Below are 17,096 nucleotides of genomic sequence, written 5' to 3'. Positions count from 1 at the left end.
CCGCCTCGACAGGTCAGACTGGCTCTGGCCCTCCCCGACAGGTCAGACTGGCTCTGGCCTGCCTCGACAGGTTCAGACTGGCTCTGGCCCTCCTCGACAGGTCAGACTGGCTCTGGCCTGCCTCGACAGGTCAGACTGGCTCTGGCCTGCCTCGACAGGTCAGACTGCTCTGGCCCGCCTCGACAGGTCAGACTGGCTCTGGGGCCCGCCTCGACAGGTCAGACTGGCTCTGGCCCGCCTCGACAGGTCAGACTGGCTCTGGGCCGCCTCGACAGGTCAGACTGGCTCTGGGCCGCCCTCGACAGGTCAGACTGGCTCTGGCCCGCCTCGACAGGTCAGACTGGCTCTGGGCCGCCTCGACAGGTCAGACTGGCTCTGGCCCGCCTCGACAGGTCAGACTGGCTTGGCCCGCCTCGACAGGTCAGACTGGCTCTGGCCCGCCACGACAGGTCAGACTGGCTCTGGCCCGCCTCGACAGGTCAGACTGGCTCTGGCCGCCTCGGCAGGTCAGACTGGCTCTGGCCCGCCTCGACAGGTCAGACTGGCTCTGGCCCGCCTCGACAGGTCAGACTGGCTCTGGCCCGCCGACAGGTCAGACTGGCTCCGGGCCGCCTCGACAGGTCAGACTGGCTCTGGCCCGCCTCGACAGGTCAGACTGGCTCTGGCCCCTCGACAGGTCAGACTGGCTCTGGCCCGCCTCGACAGGTCAGACTGGCTCTGGCCGCCTCGACAGGTCAGACTGGCTCTGGGCCGCCTCGGCAGGTCAGACTGGCTCTGGCCATCCTGGCAGGTCAGACTGGCTCTGGGCCGCCTCGACAGGTCGACTGGCTCTGGGCCGCCTGACAGGTCAGACTGGCTCTGGGTCGCTGCGATGAGTCTCGCTGTATGCATGCGGACCGCGGCGGACGCTCTGACAGGGTGTGTGTGCTCGAGGCTGGTGCGTGATGACACCGAACATGGAACGGGTGCAGTGGGCAGGGGGTAATGCTGATAGCGGCCAACAAGAAAGAAGGAAGGAAAGAAAGAAAGAAGTGGAAAGAAAGAAAGAAAGAAAGAAAGAAGTGAAAAGTATTCCGGTTGACGCGATGACACTGTTCATACGGATCAGCTTTGCCCAGGGTTCCGTGCGTCTTTGCCTCTCGGAGCGGACCCGGCTGTTTGAGATTCGCATTGGCGGCTCCGTGCCGTTCTGTCAGCGTCAGTACAAACACGGCGCGCCTTGGTAGTTTCCGCTGCAGGCGGGATGCTGCAGAGGGAGTGAAGAGCAGTCCGAAATGCACCGCGGGGTGCCACCTGCACCAAGCACAAGCTGCCTACCGAGGCCAGGCGGCGCTCGCACGCGGCACGCGTACATTCGGCGAACATTAGCGCAGCCCAGATGGCGTGCCGTGCATCTCCGCCGTCACCGTGGAACCATAAGTCAGCCCCGAGTGAAAAGTGCCCGCCCCTTGGCCCGCGGCTGGCTCGCGCGTGTGACCTTTGGCGATGTGCTTGTTGTGTTCTGATAAATCGTGTTTATCCGCGGAGGAGCACCATTTACCTTGTTGCGTGCCGCCGCCGTGTGGCGTGACTCGCCGGTGCGAAACGGAGACAGCCTTGCATGCATCTGACAAAAGTCGGTCGTGAGCGTAGCCCTACGCCTTTATTCCGTCGCCATAGTCCTCGTGTTTCGCCGCAGAGGGTCGTAAAACACTGGCATATCACGCCGTATTTCTTTTATTTTTGTTCGATGATGTAACCTGCTCAGGTACCTTTGCTTCAAGCGGAGGAAAATGAGGACAGCCATCTGATAGTTATTCGCTTTCGACACGCCGTGCATATTCCCCGCAAATTGTGCTGCATGTTTGGATGTTAATATGACGTGCAGACATCTCAGAACGCCCTCACTTTACACTGAAAATGACGTCGGCATGCTTGAAGAATTAAAAACGCAATCGGTTCTCCCTTGACGTTCTTTAGACACGCAGCTCCTGTCCCCATAGCTGGCCAAGACCGCCGTCGAGTGTGCAGCGCGTGGAGGGCGGCGCCGATGCTGGTGCCGCCGAGGGCTGCCTCAAAGGGGCACTTCCGGCCCACCGGCCCCGCTGCCTTCGGACGCGCCCTGTTGCGCGCCGTCGCCGTCCGACGTGGGGGCGCCACCGTCGGCTGGCAGCCGCAGCGCCTCACTCTGGTCCTCTCCCGGCTCGTTCACCAGCTCCACGTCGTCATCGTAGGCCGGCAGCAGGCTGTCGGCGGAGTCATCCATGTCGACGACGTCGGAGTCCTGGTCGAGGGCCTCGTCCTCGCCGAGGGCCTGGTCTGCCCCTTCCTCGGCCTCGGCGGGATCCTCGTTGTCCTCCTCCATGTCAATCTCCATGTCCTCCCCGCCCTCTGCGTCCTCCCTGCCTTCTGTGTCCTCCCCGTCATCTGCCCCCTCCCCGTCCTCTGTGTCGGTTCTGTCCTCGGGATCCTCCCCATCTCCGCCTGGCGCCTGTCCGTCCTCCTGCTCCGCTCCGGGCTGCTCCTGCCGCCTCACGCACTGGCCTTCCTCCAGGACGTGGCCGGGCCGGCTGCAGACGGTGCTGCGGCAGGCAGCTGTGAACGGGTCACGCACCTGGAGCGGGCCGCAGCGCTCGTCGGCGCCCGTCTCCAGCCGCAGCCGCAGGCGCAGGCCGCCGGCGCCGGCCGGCCGCTCGCCCGGCGCGCACGGCCGCGCGCAGCGCACCTGCGCCGCGCTGCCGCCGGCGCACAGCAGGCAGTAAACGTTGCGGAAGGCCCGACCGGCCGCGTACACCACGGCTGTGTGGTTGCGGCACGGCTCGGCGAGCGGCGAGCCGGCCGGGCAGCGCGACTCGGCGTCGCGGCAGGCGCGCGGGCCGCGGCGCCGCCGGCGGCCGCGGCGTCACCTCGCAGGGCGTGAGCCGGCCCGACGGCAGCTGCAGCGCCCAGCCGCCGGCCGGGCCGCGGCGCAGAGCGTCCGCCAGCTCGGCGGCGCCGGGCGGCGCGCGGCCCACCCAGCGCGGGCAACGCACGCTCACCGGCCAGAAGTGCAGCTGCTCGGCGTCGTCGTGGCACATGGCGCAGAAGAGGTTGCTGTAGGTGACGTTGGTGGCGGCGCTGGTGACGGGCAGCGCCGACAGCGGGTCCTCGGCGGCCGAGGCCGGCAGTTCGCAGCGCACCTTGTTGTCGTAGCCGTCGAAGGCGGGAGGGCAGGCGGCGCGCATGTACCACTGCTCGGCGTCGTCGGTGACGGTGTCGGGCAGCGACGAGAGCGGCCGCACGGCGCGGCAGACGAACTTCTCCCCGTCCTCGTCCTCGTCCTCGTCCTCCTCTTCGCCCGCTCCCGCCTGCCCGGCGTCTCCCTTCGACTTTTCCTTGAGCTTCTCACCTCCGTCGTCCGGCACCTCGTTCTCCTCCTGCGCCGGCGCGTCCTCCGGCTCCGCGCCGGTCCTCGACCTCGGCGTCGCGGCAGCAGTCGCCGTACCGGCGGCAGGCGGCGTCGCAGAAGCAGCCGCGCTCGTGCCACGAGAGGCTGGCGCGCGTGTCGCGCCGCTGCCAGACGGCGTCCGAGCACGAGTGCCGGTCGGGGCACACGAACAGCTCGGCCGGCGGCGACAGCGGCGGCTTCGGCCGCTCCGCCTGCACGGTGGGACGCTCGGCGCCGGTGGCGGGTCTCTCAGGATAATTCGCGGGTCTCTCCGGATAATTCACGGGCCTCTCCGGATAATTCGCGGGCCTCTCTGGATAATTCGCGGGCCTCTCCGGATAATTCGCGGGCCTCTCCGGATAATTCGCGGGCCTCTCCGGATAACTGCGGGCCTCTCCGGATAACTAGCGGGTCTCTCGGCGTGACCGCTGGTCGGCTCCGGCTCGGGCCGCGTCGGCGGCTCCACCTCCGCCGGCTCCCTGTCCAGGTAGAGCACGTTGTGGTGACCGGGCCGCGGCGGCACGTACGGGTACCAGCGGAACGGCACCAGCGGCCGGCCGCCGCCCGGCACGTACTCGTGGTAGGCGGCGCTGCGGTCGCCATCCTCGACGCTCAGCACGATGTCGTAGCCCCCCGGCCGCCGGTGGTTGGACGGCAGGCGGTGGGGCCGCGCCGGCGGCGGCACCGCCAGCAGCATCGCCACCAGTAGCGGCGCCAGCGGCGCCATGCTCCTCCGCTGGCGAGGACGAGTCGCTGGACGTGCGGACGCCGTCGGTGGCTACCGCGCTGCGTGCTCTCCTGGTCAGCTGCCTGGCTCCTGTTCGGTGCGGTGAAGATTGCTGGGAGAGCGTTCAGCCGTCTGACTGCGGCTCCTCTGCCTCGGGTCAGCCCTCCGGGAGCGGTCGTCTCTGGGCTGCTGCGCCGCTCGGCCTCGCTTCGGCACTGCCCCGGCGGCGCCGCGCCGCCGCCTCCTCACCCGCCGGTCACGTGACGCCCGCCGCCTGCCCGCCGGCCGGTCACGTGACGCCCTCCGGCGGAGGAGCGCCGCCGTGATCTTGAACCTGGCCGACGTCGGCAGTCACGCCGCCGGGTCGACAGTAGGCGGCGCGATGTGGCCGATAGGGGGCCGCCGCCGCCGGAAACCCGCCGAGCCAGCTGCGGCCGCACAAAGAGGCCGCTTCTTTCGGCCGCGGAGGTCGCTGGACGCTGTGGGCTGAGGCGCCCTCCCACCCTCCGCCCTACCCCTGTCCACCGCCGGGAGGGGGCGTTTTGCTGTGCCGCCGCTCTCGCACGAGCGAAGGGTTCCGGCGGCCTTGTGAAGGGCTTACCGAAAAAGCTGTGGCGCTGCTTGTCACGGTTTTACGTCACGCGGCGGATAGGGAAGGCCGCTAGGGGTGTTGTTACGTGGGGGCCATTGGAGTAGTTGCGGCCATTAAAGTGGAGAAAAAAAAACTTTTGGAAGCCGCGAAAGGCCACTTGGAGGTCATGCCAACCAAAAACTGAGGGCACCATAGAACACGCCGGAGCCATTGTAACAGCCGAAGATATATAATAATCCCGGAGATGGCATATTTCCATTGTCTGCCGCTAAGAATATTTATGGTTCTTTATATTTGGAACCGGCGAACACTGCTCTTCTGGCGGACACTTCACTTTTGGAGGTGGTGCTCGAAGGCTGTGCAACGTATGAGGAAACGTCTAGAGCGAAATTGACCAAACTATTTAGAAAAAAGGAATAAAATCGCGTCTTGCATCAAATTGCTTGCTTCATTTGTGTTCGATCCTGTGTTTTCGCCCACCTGCCCATATCGCGGTCTGTTGGGCTCGGTGCCTAGGATGGCTGATGACCTCGGACTGCATCCTGTCCCAAATCCAATCATTTCCCCGTGCCTAGCCTCTCCATCCCTTCATCCCCATCCAGCCAACCCCATCCGACCCCTCTCCATCCTATCAGGTCCGGTCCTTCCAGTCCCCATACTGCCAGTGCCCACCCTACCAATACCCATCCTTCCATTCCCATCTTACCAATCGCTACCCTACCATTCTCCATCCTTCCTTCCCTTTGCCTACCCTTCCTCATCATCGTCTAATTTGTACCATGGCGGGACGGGAAGGGGGAGGGGGGGGGGTTCGCGGCAAGGCTAGTTAGCCCGTCCTCACGCCGTCCCACTCGTATCCGCCCTGGCGTAGTTCATTCAGTGCTAGCGTCCAGACAAAGAGGTACGGTTAGTCACCGCCGGTCATCCGGGGTCAGGGGTGGCGAGGGCACCTCCGGAACGGCAGGTGCGGCCGGCCCGGCGACGGTGGCGCCCCCCCCCCCCCCCCCTCCGTGCTCGGTCGGCAGACATTGTCCTGCACACACTAAGACTAAGGTCTCCGAGGGAAGAGGGAGGAAGCGAGGGAGGCCATGCCGTGGTCAGAGGGTCGGCCGCGGGGTGAAGTCGGTCGCCAAGCTCGCGATCTGTTGCTTAAGCGGTCCCGTCTTCTCGCTGTAGAGTCTCTGGTTATCGCTTTGGGGTCCGGGGAGGCAGTGACCTCACTGGTTGTGGGTGTTGCACATTCTACCCGTCAAAGGCAGGCCCTGGCCCGATCCTTTTGAGTTGACACACGATAAAAATCATAATCTTTTTCAGTCGAAATGCTAGACACTTCTCGACTGGTATTTCGACTGGAAACTCCCTGTTTTCTGCCGCTGGCATTGGTGTGTTCGGTGTCCAGCAACGGAGCTGCTCCGCCCCCGTCCCGTCATGTACCCACGTCCCGCCGCAGGGCCGGTCCCACTCCCGTCCCCGCCGTCTCTCATCGCGCGGGCGGCCCCCGCCGTCACTGCCGCCCCGCTCGGCGCCTCCTCCCGCCGCCGCCACCGCTGCCGCCACTAGGCGCCTCCCCCCGCCGCCGCCCGGCGCCTCCTTCCGCCCCCGCCCGTCGCCTCCTCCAGCCCCTGCCCGGCGCCTCCTCCCGCCCCCGTCTGGCGCCTCCTCCCGTCCCCGCCCGTCGCCTCCTCCAGCCCCTGCCCGACGCCTCCTCCCGCCCCCGCCTGGCACCTCCTCCCGTCCCCGCTGGGCACCTCCTCCCGCCTCCGCCGTCACTGCCGCCCCCGCTCGACGCCTCCTCCCGCCGCCGCCGCCGCTGCCGCCGCCAGGCGCCTCCTCCCGCCGCCACTCGGCGCCTCCTCCCGCCTCCGCCGTCACTGCCGCCCCGCTCGGCGCCTCCTCCCGTCCCCGCCCGCCGCCGCCCATCGTCGCTCCACATGTCACGCTCGGTAGCCGGCTGACCCGACCCGCCCCGGTCGGGCAGCGGTCCACCGGGCCGACCGACCGCTCGCGGCCGGCCTGGGGACGCCGGCCGCGGGCGGCGCCTCTCGGCCCGCCCCGAACGCTGTTTACGGGGGCGGCTAACGGTCGCGGTTGTGCCGTTCAGGAGCGGCGTGTTGTTTGTTACGGGCTGTGTCGGCGTCGCCGCCGTGCGGTGGCTTTTAATTGGCGGGAGGTGGAGATGCGGGGACTCGTCGCGTCGCAGATTGGTGTTTGTGACGGGAGTGAGGCGAGCTTTTCAGCGCTAACAAGTTCATAGCGGAGCTCAAGGCTGCTGGTGGAAAGTGGAGTTATAAGAAGCCCGTGAAATGGCACAGGTTATGCTGGTTATTGTGGCTTCCGGCGCGAGCTGGCGCTGTCCTCAGATGTGATAATTTAGATATTAAATTGGATGGCGTGATGTTATTGTGATCAATGTAGTTAGATAAGACCAATGAGATGGGATGGGATTTTGATTAGATGGGACCACGTAGGATGAACAAGCAGTGCACCGGAATAAGGTAAATGTGCACGATACTGAAACTCTCATTCGTAGCATTAAGTGCACATCCAAGCTGATGAGACTTACTGAATCATGCAAGGGGCATTACGCCAAATCGCAGTAAAGCCCAAGACCTTAATATCCGCACATTCACGTAGACCATGGCTGCAGGCTGCAAGACGCTGGTCTAGAGATCCTCAGGGGTGGTCCAGGACCGTGGTCACGGCCGACCAGACCACCCGAGCGCACGAGGAGCCCGCGCAGCCGGAGGAGCGCCCAAGGACGCGCGTGCCAGCCGCACGGCCGGCGGCGAGGGCTGTCGCGCAGAGCGAGAGGCTCGAGACGCGCGCCTCCCGCTCTGCACCACAGGACTCCCGGCCCAGACGAAGGGGAATTCGCGCGCGAGGGTTTGCGTCGGGTGTCGGCCGGTCAGGCTGAAGTGCGGCGACGGTTTCGTTGAGCTGTCGGACACCGGTAGATCGCGCTGCGCGGCACATGCGTCATGCACCAGTTGGAAGGTGTTTCTAGGTCACACGCCGGTTATGGCGTGTGGCCAGGTTTGGAAGTTGATTTGCCATGTCACTTGGCTGATGACGAATGGTCGACGTCGCAGGAACGTGTACAGAACCTTGGGTGTGGTAATGCAGTCTCATTTGGTAACGCTCCGGGTGTTCGCTTCGTTCCGACAAAGTGTGAGTTTCGGGATAGTTTGTGGCGGGGTAGAAAACCACCTTCAAGTACAGTTCGTTGGTATCTCATTGATTAGGTGTACCCCATTTTAATGCAGTTGGTTTGTTTTTTCATTACCTACTCTTCAACTATGTGACATTCTACCACCTGCTCTGTATATATATGTCCCCCTCCACCTCCTTCTCCCGTACATGAGGGACCTAATCTCTTTCGTTGGACTCATCCCACAGACCTTGCGTATCCTAGCGGCCTGCCTCATCTCCGACGTATTTCTTCTTCGCTCGCACTTACCCGCAATCAATCCCTTTTAATCAGAAAACGCCGCACCTAACTCTAGTTACGGATACAAAATGTCTCCGACATCGGGGCACCCTAAACTCCAATCGTCATCACACCGGTGAGGCGGCGGTCCTCCGCGCGCTGCGGGCCCGCGCCGCAGCTCGCGGTACCCAGCGGCGACCGGAGGCGGCGGCCTGCCGCCAGCGCCGGCCGCCGACCACAGCCGGCAGCCCGTCTCGCCAGCCTCTCGCGGGCTGCCGGACGGCGCCGGCGGCCGCAAGGGTCCCGGCGTGCTCGGCGGCAGTGTGCGGCGGCACGCCGGCCGGCCCGCCCCGCGTGACCGCCGGCCGCAGCCGCGGCGGGGCGGCGGCCGCCTGCTTCCGGCGCCAGTCGCGCGAGGCGCATGGCTCCGGCGCCCCGGCGCCTTGAAGGGCGTCGGCTCGTTTGCGACGGCGGCGTTTGTCGCGCCGCCTGACCTGGCTGTGGGTGCAGTCTGGTGGTACAGTCTGATAGTAAAGTCTGCTGGTGCAGTGTGGCGGTTTGGTCTGGGTGTAGTCTACCGATGCAGTCAGCCAATGCAGTCTGCTGGTTGAGTCTGGCGGTGGAGTCTGGCGGTGCAGTCTGGCGGTACAGTCTGCCGGCGCAGTCTGGCGGCAGTCTGCTGGTTTAGTCTGCCGGTTGAGTCTACTGTTGCAGTCTGGCCGGTGAAGTCTGCCGGTGCAATCTGCCGGTCCAGTCTCCCGGCGCAGTCTACCGGTTGAGTCTGCCGGCGCAGTGGAGGTTGTGCCTGAGCTGCTGCGCTCCGTACGCGGTGTCACGATAATGCCGCACACAGCGCGTGCTTGGGAGGCCTGGTGCCGCTGCCTTCAACCGCTGGCTGTTGTCGTGTGGCTGGTGGTGCTCTGGTCTCTGGGGCCTTTTCACCCATGGGTGCCTTGGGTCCTTGGGCGTTGCGGCTCTGTGGAGGTCAAAGAGCGTGGTTTTCTGACCCCGTCTTCCTCTGGCTATCAACATGACACCACAGGACGGACCTTTGCGCCTCAACAGCGGCGCTAGCTGACTTGTTGCCTGTGAGATGTGGGGCGTTCCTGTATCGGCCTCGTGCATTGGCTCGGCTCCCCAACTACTGCTACCTTATCCTCAATGGCATTATTACGGGGGTACAAGGCGATTACCTGGACAATACAGCGGGATGTTTTGAGTCGTGCTCAGAGGAAAGCCCAGCCAGTCCTCCACAAGTTGGGAGGGAGAGATGTACCGCCGTTTCGCTCCTGATACGTGCAAGAGCCTGGCTGGCTGAGATGTATTCGAAGCGCGCCTCCAATTCTGAATTATTGCGTTGTTTTTTCGCTGATTCGCCAGGTAACACGTGCTAACCGGTCTGTGACTCATTACGAGGAATGCGTTCGATGCGGCGACTGCCAATCACGACCTTGGTCAAGGGCACGCGTACTCGCACGCGGATGGTGATATCGCCCGCCCCTTCGGTCTCGAGACGCTGCAAGCCTTGTTGCTATCCAAAACCGTGAAGTCCACATGAATGCTGGAGGTTTGTCACTGGTAGACGTGAATTTGTGATTGCTTTATAGCAGCAGCATGCGCGTGAATATCTTCAAGAAAATCGTTACGTGGATGGTTTATACTTCATCATTGCAGTTTAGGTGCAAGCCACCTTGGCTTTTTGGAGGCATCTCCTGAGCGGTTACGGGCATCATAACTGCATTTCGCTGGCCGAATTTACACCCGTTTGACACCTGGCTGCACGCTCCGAGCTGCTGTTCTGCCAAGTCGCTGGCCTTTTACCTCGTTCTCGGAGCGGTGCGTGGCAAAAAAAGGTTGGAAAAGAGTGGTATCGCATCGCATTCTTAGCTGTATGTGCAGGATGCTCTTGTCCAGTTGGTTCTTGTTTGGTGTAAGGGTGTTATGTCATCAGCGCCATCAATGCTGGTGGATTGACATTCGACGTCAAATATACATCAAGTTCAGTTGGTCATTTTACGTTGAACTTGACCTTAGATCTGCAATCAGGGGTTCGAAGCTCCTGCGGTGTGTAGGTTGTAGTGTAGTGGTCATTAAGACCAAATCCACATCAAGTTCACACTTTCAAAACCGCCCTAAAGCATTGGGGCACCGAAAGCTTTTTTTCACGGTTGTGCCCACTAGAGTACCATCGTCTATCTAGATGGCGCGTGCGGGTACAAGCAAGGCCAAGGTCGTATGAGGTTTCCGAAATTGACCGCGTCGCCTACCATAACTCGTGGAGATAAATTATAGGATGCTGTGACCTGTTTAAACGTTACTTTGCAAGAATATGCGAGCCCACTTAAAGGCGGCAAAAGCCCAGTTCGACTTTTTTCTTTCAACGTTTCAAGCGAACCGTCCTATATTATACAATGAAAAAACGGCTTGGCAAGACCTGTAGATCTCCACGAGATTACCTCCCCGCTTGTTTGTATTCTGATTCCAGCGCATCGGGTGTGGAATCATCCCGAGAGGTGGCGCCGCCTGCGTAGTGGAGCGAGGCGAGACCGGCGAGGCTTTGTGAGCCCGCTCCGGAGCCGTTTAGCACATGATTCATGCCGCCGCGGCCCCCGCACCGTCCTCGGACAAGAAAACTGTTCAGGCTTGAAAAGTTCTTGACCTTGGCGAACTCGGCAGGCTGTCGGGTGACAATACGACTGTTTGGTGGTCAGAACTCCCCCCCCCCCCCCGCCTCCGCCCCTCCTGCCTCCTTTCCTCCCCTCGCCATCAGTCGGGCGCGGTTCCGTCCGGCGGCGAGCCGGACAGCGGGTGCGAGCACGGCACGACGGTGGTTGGGAGTCAGAGGCGGCACGCGCGTATCGCGCACGGCCGGACTGGGCTATGCATTGACTTATTCAGATTGTCGCGGACTTATTATGTATTGACCTATTCAGATAATCGCAGACTGATTATGCATTAACTTACCCAGATAATCGCGGGCTGATTATGTATTGACTTACTCAGATTATCGCGGACGGGGTGCGGCGCCAGCAGCAGGCAAACGCACTTCATACAGCATGTCCTTAACCATCGTGCGTAGACGCTGTCGGCTGGCACTGTCCGCAGACCGAGCCGATCGACCGAGCCCGGCCAGCGTGCGGTGCTCGGGTCGTGGGTGCCGAGGAGGGCCCCGGCGGCGGCGGCGGCGGCGGCGGCGGTGGCGTGCGCCGCCCCGTGCCGCCGTGCCGGCTGCGTGACCGTTTAGCGGACAATGGCCAGGTGTCGCGGCGCGTTGTCACGGGACTCGGCGCCGCGTCTCGGGATCGCGCCGGCCGGACCGGCGGCGACGGAGCGGGCGAGGCGGGCGGGGTGCGGAGGCGCGGCGGCGGGGCGGGGGTGGTGGCTTACAGAGCGTCCTCAGTGGGAAAGGCAGGAGGACTGGTGTTCTGGCGGCGGTTGCGGGGTTTAGCTGTGGGATGCTGTCGTCGGTGTGGTCACGGCCAGTGTTTTGCGGAGGGCTTTTGTTTACGTCGTCTTTGTGTCAGCGTGAACATCATAATGAGCCGCCCTTGATGGCGGCAAAACTCGAAGGGAAAATGTACACAATTGACAGATTCTCAAAGATCATCGCGTGGCAAACTTTCAACGAAGAACGACGGTCTAATTGTAGGACCGTTTTAAGCAAACTACCGTCCTGTAATACAACTTAAAAGGCGTGAAAGGATCAACTTGTCGGGCGTTGCCTGATGTCTGATGTATCCAATGCCGCGCGACGGGGCATCGCCCTGGCGGGAGTCGCTCACCCTCACCCTGCTCGCCTTCCCACAGGCCGGCGGCTGCTGCCACACCTTCATCGACAAGGGCTACGAGTTCGACGTAGGCATCCACTACATCGGCAACCTGAACTCGCAGACGTCGGCCAAGACGCTGATTGACCCAGCTGACCCACGGACAGCTGCAGTGGGCGGCGCTAGGTAAGGAAAGACACCTGCCCACCTCAGCACCTCCGGCAGTGGGCGTCGCTAGGTACGGGAGGGCACCTGCCCACCTCAGCACCTCCGGCAGTGGGCGCCGCTAGGTACAGAAGGGCACCTGCCCACTTAAGCACCTCCGGCAGTGGGCGCCGCTAGGTACGGTAGGGCGCATGCCCACTTCCGCGCCTCCTGCAGTGGGCGCCGCTAGGTACAGGAGGGCACCTGCCCACTTCAGTACCTCCAGCAGTGGGCGCCGCCAGGTACGGGAGGGCACCTACCCACTTCAGCACCTTCGGCAGCGGTCTCAGGCGCCGAGAAACGCTATCAGCATGTGTCAGCGGAGCGGTGCTGTGACGTGCTAGGACCAGTCATTGGTCGTGTTCTGTTTTATTTCGTTCCTCGCTGTCGATATGAAAGATGTGCAATAAGTGCGTTTTAACGTGTCCTTGTGCAGGCAGTGTGCCACGGTGGTTGGGTTCTGCATGATCTTGGGGGCTTGATTCACGCCCGTAGAGTCATTTGTCCTCATCATCATTAATGCTGGTGTTTTGCTGCCACCAGTCAAACGCCCACTCTTGTTCCATGGAGTGCATTTTTGTACATTTTACGTTTGTTGTGTTTGGCGCGCGTTGTTTTGTTGTACACAGCGGTGTGTGGCCAGCCATATGATGTGCTTCGCGGCGTGTAAAGAGAAGCTGTCCCCGTCCTATCGCAGTGTCCGTCCCAATGCGATACGGCGTGCACGTAAGCCCTCTGACTGCTTCTTGGGATCGTCATAGCCTCCCTTCGATCTCTCTCCCCGCTCGTTCGTCCATTCATCTCAGTCAGTGTCTGCCTTCATGTCATCGCCTTATTTTTCCCCGTTCACTCGCACATGTGTCCGTCCGTCCTTGCGTCCGTCTGTCCATGTCTTTGGTTATGTTCGTGCCTGGGTGGGTTCCGGCCCGCTGCGTCCGCCCGTTCATCCGCGTCACGCGCGCGCCCGCGAGTCCTGACGGCGCCGCGTCCGCCGCCGCCAGACGACGAGTTCGACACGGCCGTGTTCGGCGACAAGCGCTACTCGCTGGTGTCGGGCAGGCGGCGCTGGCTGGAGCACGTCAAGAAGCAGTTCCCCGACGACACGGACGCCGTGGATCGGTGAGGGCCCGCGCGCCGCCGCGCCGGGGCGTCCACAGCCGCTGCTGGGGCCACAGCGCCCCCGTGCCGGTCTCCCGTCCTTCGGGACCGGCTGGTCGGCAGGAGGCGGAGAATGCGCGCTGTTGCGCGCTTTCGACGCTGGGTCTCGGGTGGCGTACGGCCTCGTCCAGCGAAGCCGTGTGTGCCGTCGTGGCGGCCCTTATGAAGGCGGCGGAAAGTTGAGACGGTCACGGCTTTACCGTTTTCGCGTTGTGAAGGCATCGCGACAAGCCGCTCTTTGTCGGTCGGAACGCCGCAGGCGTGCTGAACTCGGACCCCCGCCGTTCCATCCAACATTGCCCAGGTGTGGCAAACCTCCGACGATCTGCCAAAGGAGATCGTGCTTGATTGCCTCCCAAAGCTCCTGGGACAAGGGACAGGCAATGGGATAGGCTGTCGCAAGGCTCCTGCCTGTCCGTCAAACTCTGTCAGAACCACGCCCGTCCCGAGCTCTCGACCCCCCTCCCCCCCCCCCACACACACGCACGCACGCACGCACGCACGCCGCACGCACGCACGCACGCACGCACGCACGCACGCACGCACGCACGCACGCACGCACGCACGGCACGCACACACACACACACACACCACACACACACACACACACACACACACACGTGAAAAGTACACTGAGCGCCGCCTCCCTTGAGCGCTGTTTAAGGTCATTGCTGCGCGAATATTCGACGTATCTAAATGACTTGGCACCCCTGAAAGACATCGGAGCCACTGAAAGTGCTGTCGTCCGGAAGGAATTTACAACCGAACTAGTGAAGCCCGCACATGTCAATCCAAAGTCGGCCACCTCAGCCACTGGGCCATCCACTCGCGCAGGCTGTTCGAGGCGGTGGTGAAGTGCAAGAAAGGCGCCATGGGCATGGTGCTGGTGAAGATGCTGCCGGTGTGGCTGAGCCAGCTGCTGCTGCAGACCGGCCTCTTCAACCTCGTCTCAGACGTGTTCAAGTGGAAACAAGCGCTCCGTGCAGGAGGTGGTCACGGTAAGCCTGCGGCGGATGCCGCAGTGGTGGCGCCGGTGGACGCCGCAGTGGTGGCGCCGGTGGACGCCGCAGAGGTGGCCCCGGGAGGACGCCTCCGCCTCCTGGCGGACGCCTCGCGAACTGTGTCTCGTCAGGTGAACGTTTTACGCAGGCTCAGAAGCGTCAATGCGAACATACCCAAATGTTTTTTTCTTCACTGATTGCTAAAAGTTCCGCCGGCTCGTGCAGCGCACATCAGCGCTATCAATGGTCCCATAGCATTGGAAAATGAGACGGATCCGATGTTTCCCCGAACTCATTGTTTATGCCGTACCCCAACCCGACCCCACTGACTGTTGATGTTGAGGTGCGGATGGTCACCGCCAGGCCGAGACGAACAACAAGGATCTGCAGGCCCTGTTCATGTACTGCTTCCGGCGACTACGGCACCAGCCCCGACCAGGCCGGTTTCCCTATGCAGGCCACGCTGCTGGCCCACTTCTGGCACGGTGAGACGACGGTGGCGCCGACGGCTAGGCACGAGTTTGTATCGCGCCCGCAGGGGCGCTGCCATGGGACGGGGTGCTATTTTCTGCACGTTGTTGTGGTTTATGTGACTGGCCATGTTGATGGTCGTTTGATTGTTTTTTTTGTGAGGGTAGCGTTACGAATTGTGCTGATACCATGGGAGCACATAGTATTCAACTAAGAAGTTGGTCGATTCAGGCAGTTTCAGCCGCTGATGTGGCGTTCTGCTGTCTTCTGCGGGTGCGTTCGGCGTATAGATCACACCGACCTAGCACATGCTATCCATCGGCGGACCGCTCTGGGGATCGACGGGATCTGAGGCCGGACGCTCCGCCGTCGCGCTCTGACCGCACGACCTGTCGATGACCCGGCCTGACCCTGTTGATGACCCGGTGATCCTGTCGGATGACCCGGCTTGACCCGAGGACGTTGTCGATGACCCAGCCTGTCCCGGTGACCCTGTCGATGGCCCTGTGACCCCTGTCGATGGCCCTGTGACCCTGTCGACGGCCTGGTTACCATGTAGATGACCCGACCTGACCCGGTGACTCTGTCGATGTCCCGACATGTCCCGGTAACCGACCCGTTCTACGGATTGACCTGGTCTGACCCGGTGACCATGTCGTTGACCCGGCCTGACCCGGTGCCCCCGCAGGCGGCTCGTACCCGGTGGGCGGCGCCTCGGAGATCGCCTTCCACATGATCCCCGTCATCGAGGAGGCCGGCGGCCGGGTGCTGGTGAGAGCCGAGGTGAGCGTTTGTTTGTGTGAGAAGAGTGCCACGTCGTCGCATGGCGACGGTCAGCAGCCGAGGCGGGCACCGCCGCTAGAAGAGTGATGCACGCCCGGTTGATTCGGTCAGTTCGGGATGTGGTGGCCGTTGGTCGGCCGTGGGTGGAGAGGACGGCCCGTGCGCTGGCTACCGGCCGTCAGTGGGACTGTCAGCAGGTGAAGGAGGTCTCTCAGTGGGTTAGTGGGTCTCTGATGTCATTTCAGTAAGTCGCTCAGTGGGCCAGCCAGCAGGTCTCTCAGTGGAACAGCCAGCAGGTCTCAGTGGAACAGCCAGCAGGTCTCTCAGTAGGACAACCAGCTAGTCTCTCAGTTGAGCAGCCAGCAGGTCTCCGAGTGGGGCAGCCAGCAGGTCTCTCAGTGAGCCAACCAGCAGGTCTGTCAGTTGAGCAGCCAACAGGCCTCCCAGTGTGGCAGCCAGCAGTTCTCGAGCAGCGGTACGTCACTGTCCGCACCGGCCGCCAGGTGAAGGAGCTGCTGATGGACGAGCTCCGCAGCACAGTGGTCGGCGTCAAGGTCGCCAAGGGCAGCTCGACCCACGAGATACGCGCGCCGATGGTCATCTCAAACGCAGGTGGGCTCCGCTGCGAGGGCGACGGCTCAAACGCGAGGGCTCCGCAGGTGGGCTCCGCTGCGAGGGCGAGGGCTCAAACGCGAGGGCTCCGCGGGTGGGCTCCGCTGACAATACAGAGCTCGTGCGTTTGTTGTGTGCGAGAGGGGGATGAGCTGGGAGAGTGGGTGGAGGGAGCGGTGGAGGCGGCGTCTGTTGGCGTGTGAGGAGGTGGTTCAGAATGGGATGAGAACAATGAGGCGAATGCTTATCGGTGTGTGAACGGGCATTTGAGAATGGGGTCGAAAGGATGGTGAAGGAGGATGTTGATTGAATTGAATTGATTGGTGAGGTGAAGAATTGAATTGATTGGTGAGGTGTAAGTTGAAACAGTAGACGGGCGGCAATAGACCCGCAGCGGAAAGAAAAGTGCGATGAGAACAAAATATGCAAAGGGAGACTAGGGAGCGACGCAACCGTGTGTGTGTGTGTATGTGGCGCGGGCGGTGGATGGTCACCACGCGGGGGGGGGGGGCGGTCAGACGGGTCCTCAGTGACCGTGACTGTGACTGTGACTGACTATGACTATGACTGTGACTGTGACTGTGACTGACTATGAATGTGACTGTGACTGTGACTATGACTGTGACTGTGACTGTGACTGTGACTGTGACTATGACTGTGGCTGTGACTGTGACTGTGACCTGACCGTGACCTTGGCCTGATCGTGACCGTGACCGTGACCTGATCGTGACCGTGACCGTGGCCTGATCGTGACCGCGACAGTGACCGTGACGGCCCGTGGTGACCCCGCCGGCTGCCGGCAGGGTTGTACAATACGATGCAACGGCTGTTGCCGCGGCCGGTGGCCGAGACGTCGCGCCTGTGGCCGCTGACCAAGATGTCGCACGCCACGGCCGGCTTCTCCGTGTTCGTCGGCCCCTCAACGCGCCGCTGGAGGAGATCCGCGGC

The 17,096-nt window shown here is 62.6% G+C and overlaps 1 protein-coding gene across 1 annotated transcript in view; it reads left to right on the top strand.

Annotated features, from left to right (window-relative positions):
• The window catches only part of LOC119113410 (all-trans-retinol 13,14-reductase-like), a 34,564-nt gene extending 18,213 nt beyond the window's left edge, over positions 1–16,351 (top strand). Inside the window, exons 4-10 of the mRNA XM_037237730.1 lie at positions 11,960–12,105; positions 13,125–13,242; positions 14,116–14,244; positions 14,646–14,721; positions 15,442–15,536; positions 16,040–16,148; positions 16,290–16,351. Of these exons, the coding sequence (XP_037093625.1) occupies positions 11,960–12,105; positions 13,125–13,242; positions 14,116–14,244; positions 14,646–14,721; positions 15,442–15,536; positions 16,040–16,148; positions 16,290–16,351 (735 nt within the window). The remainder of the gene's footprint in view (positions 1–11,959; positions 12,106–13,124; positions 13,243–14,115; positions 14,245–14,645; positions 14,722–15,441; positions 15,537–16,039; positions 16,149–16,289) is intronic.
• The last annotated feature ends 745 nt before the right edge of the window (positions 16,352–17,096 follow it).

The sequence above is a fragment of the Pollicipes pollicipes genome, unplaced genomic scaffold, assembly GCF_011947565.3.
Source record: "Pollicipes pollicipes isolate AB1234 unplaced genomic scaffold, Ppol_2.1 Scaffold_7262;HRSCAF=8765_pilon_pilon_pilon, whole genome shotgun sequence".
Taxonomy (NCBI): Eukaryota; Metazoa; Arthropoda; class Thecostraca; order Pollicipedomorpha; family Pollicipedidae; genus Pollicipes; species Pollicipes pollicipes.
The sequence above is the reverse complement of the archived record's forward strand: the minus strand, read 5'-3'. Positions and strand labels throughout refer to the sequence as shown.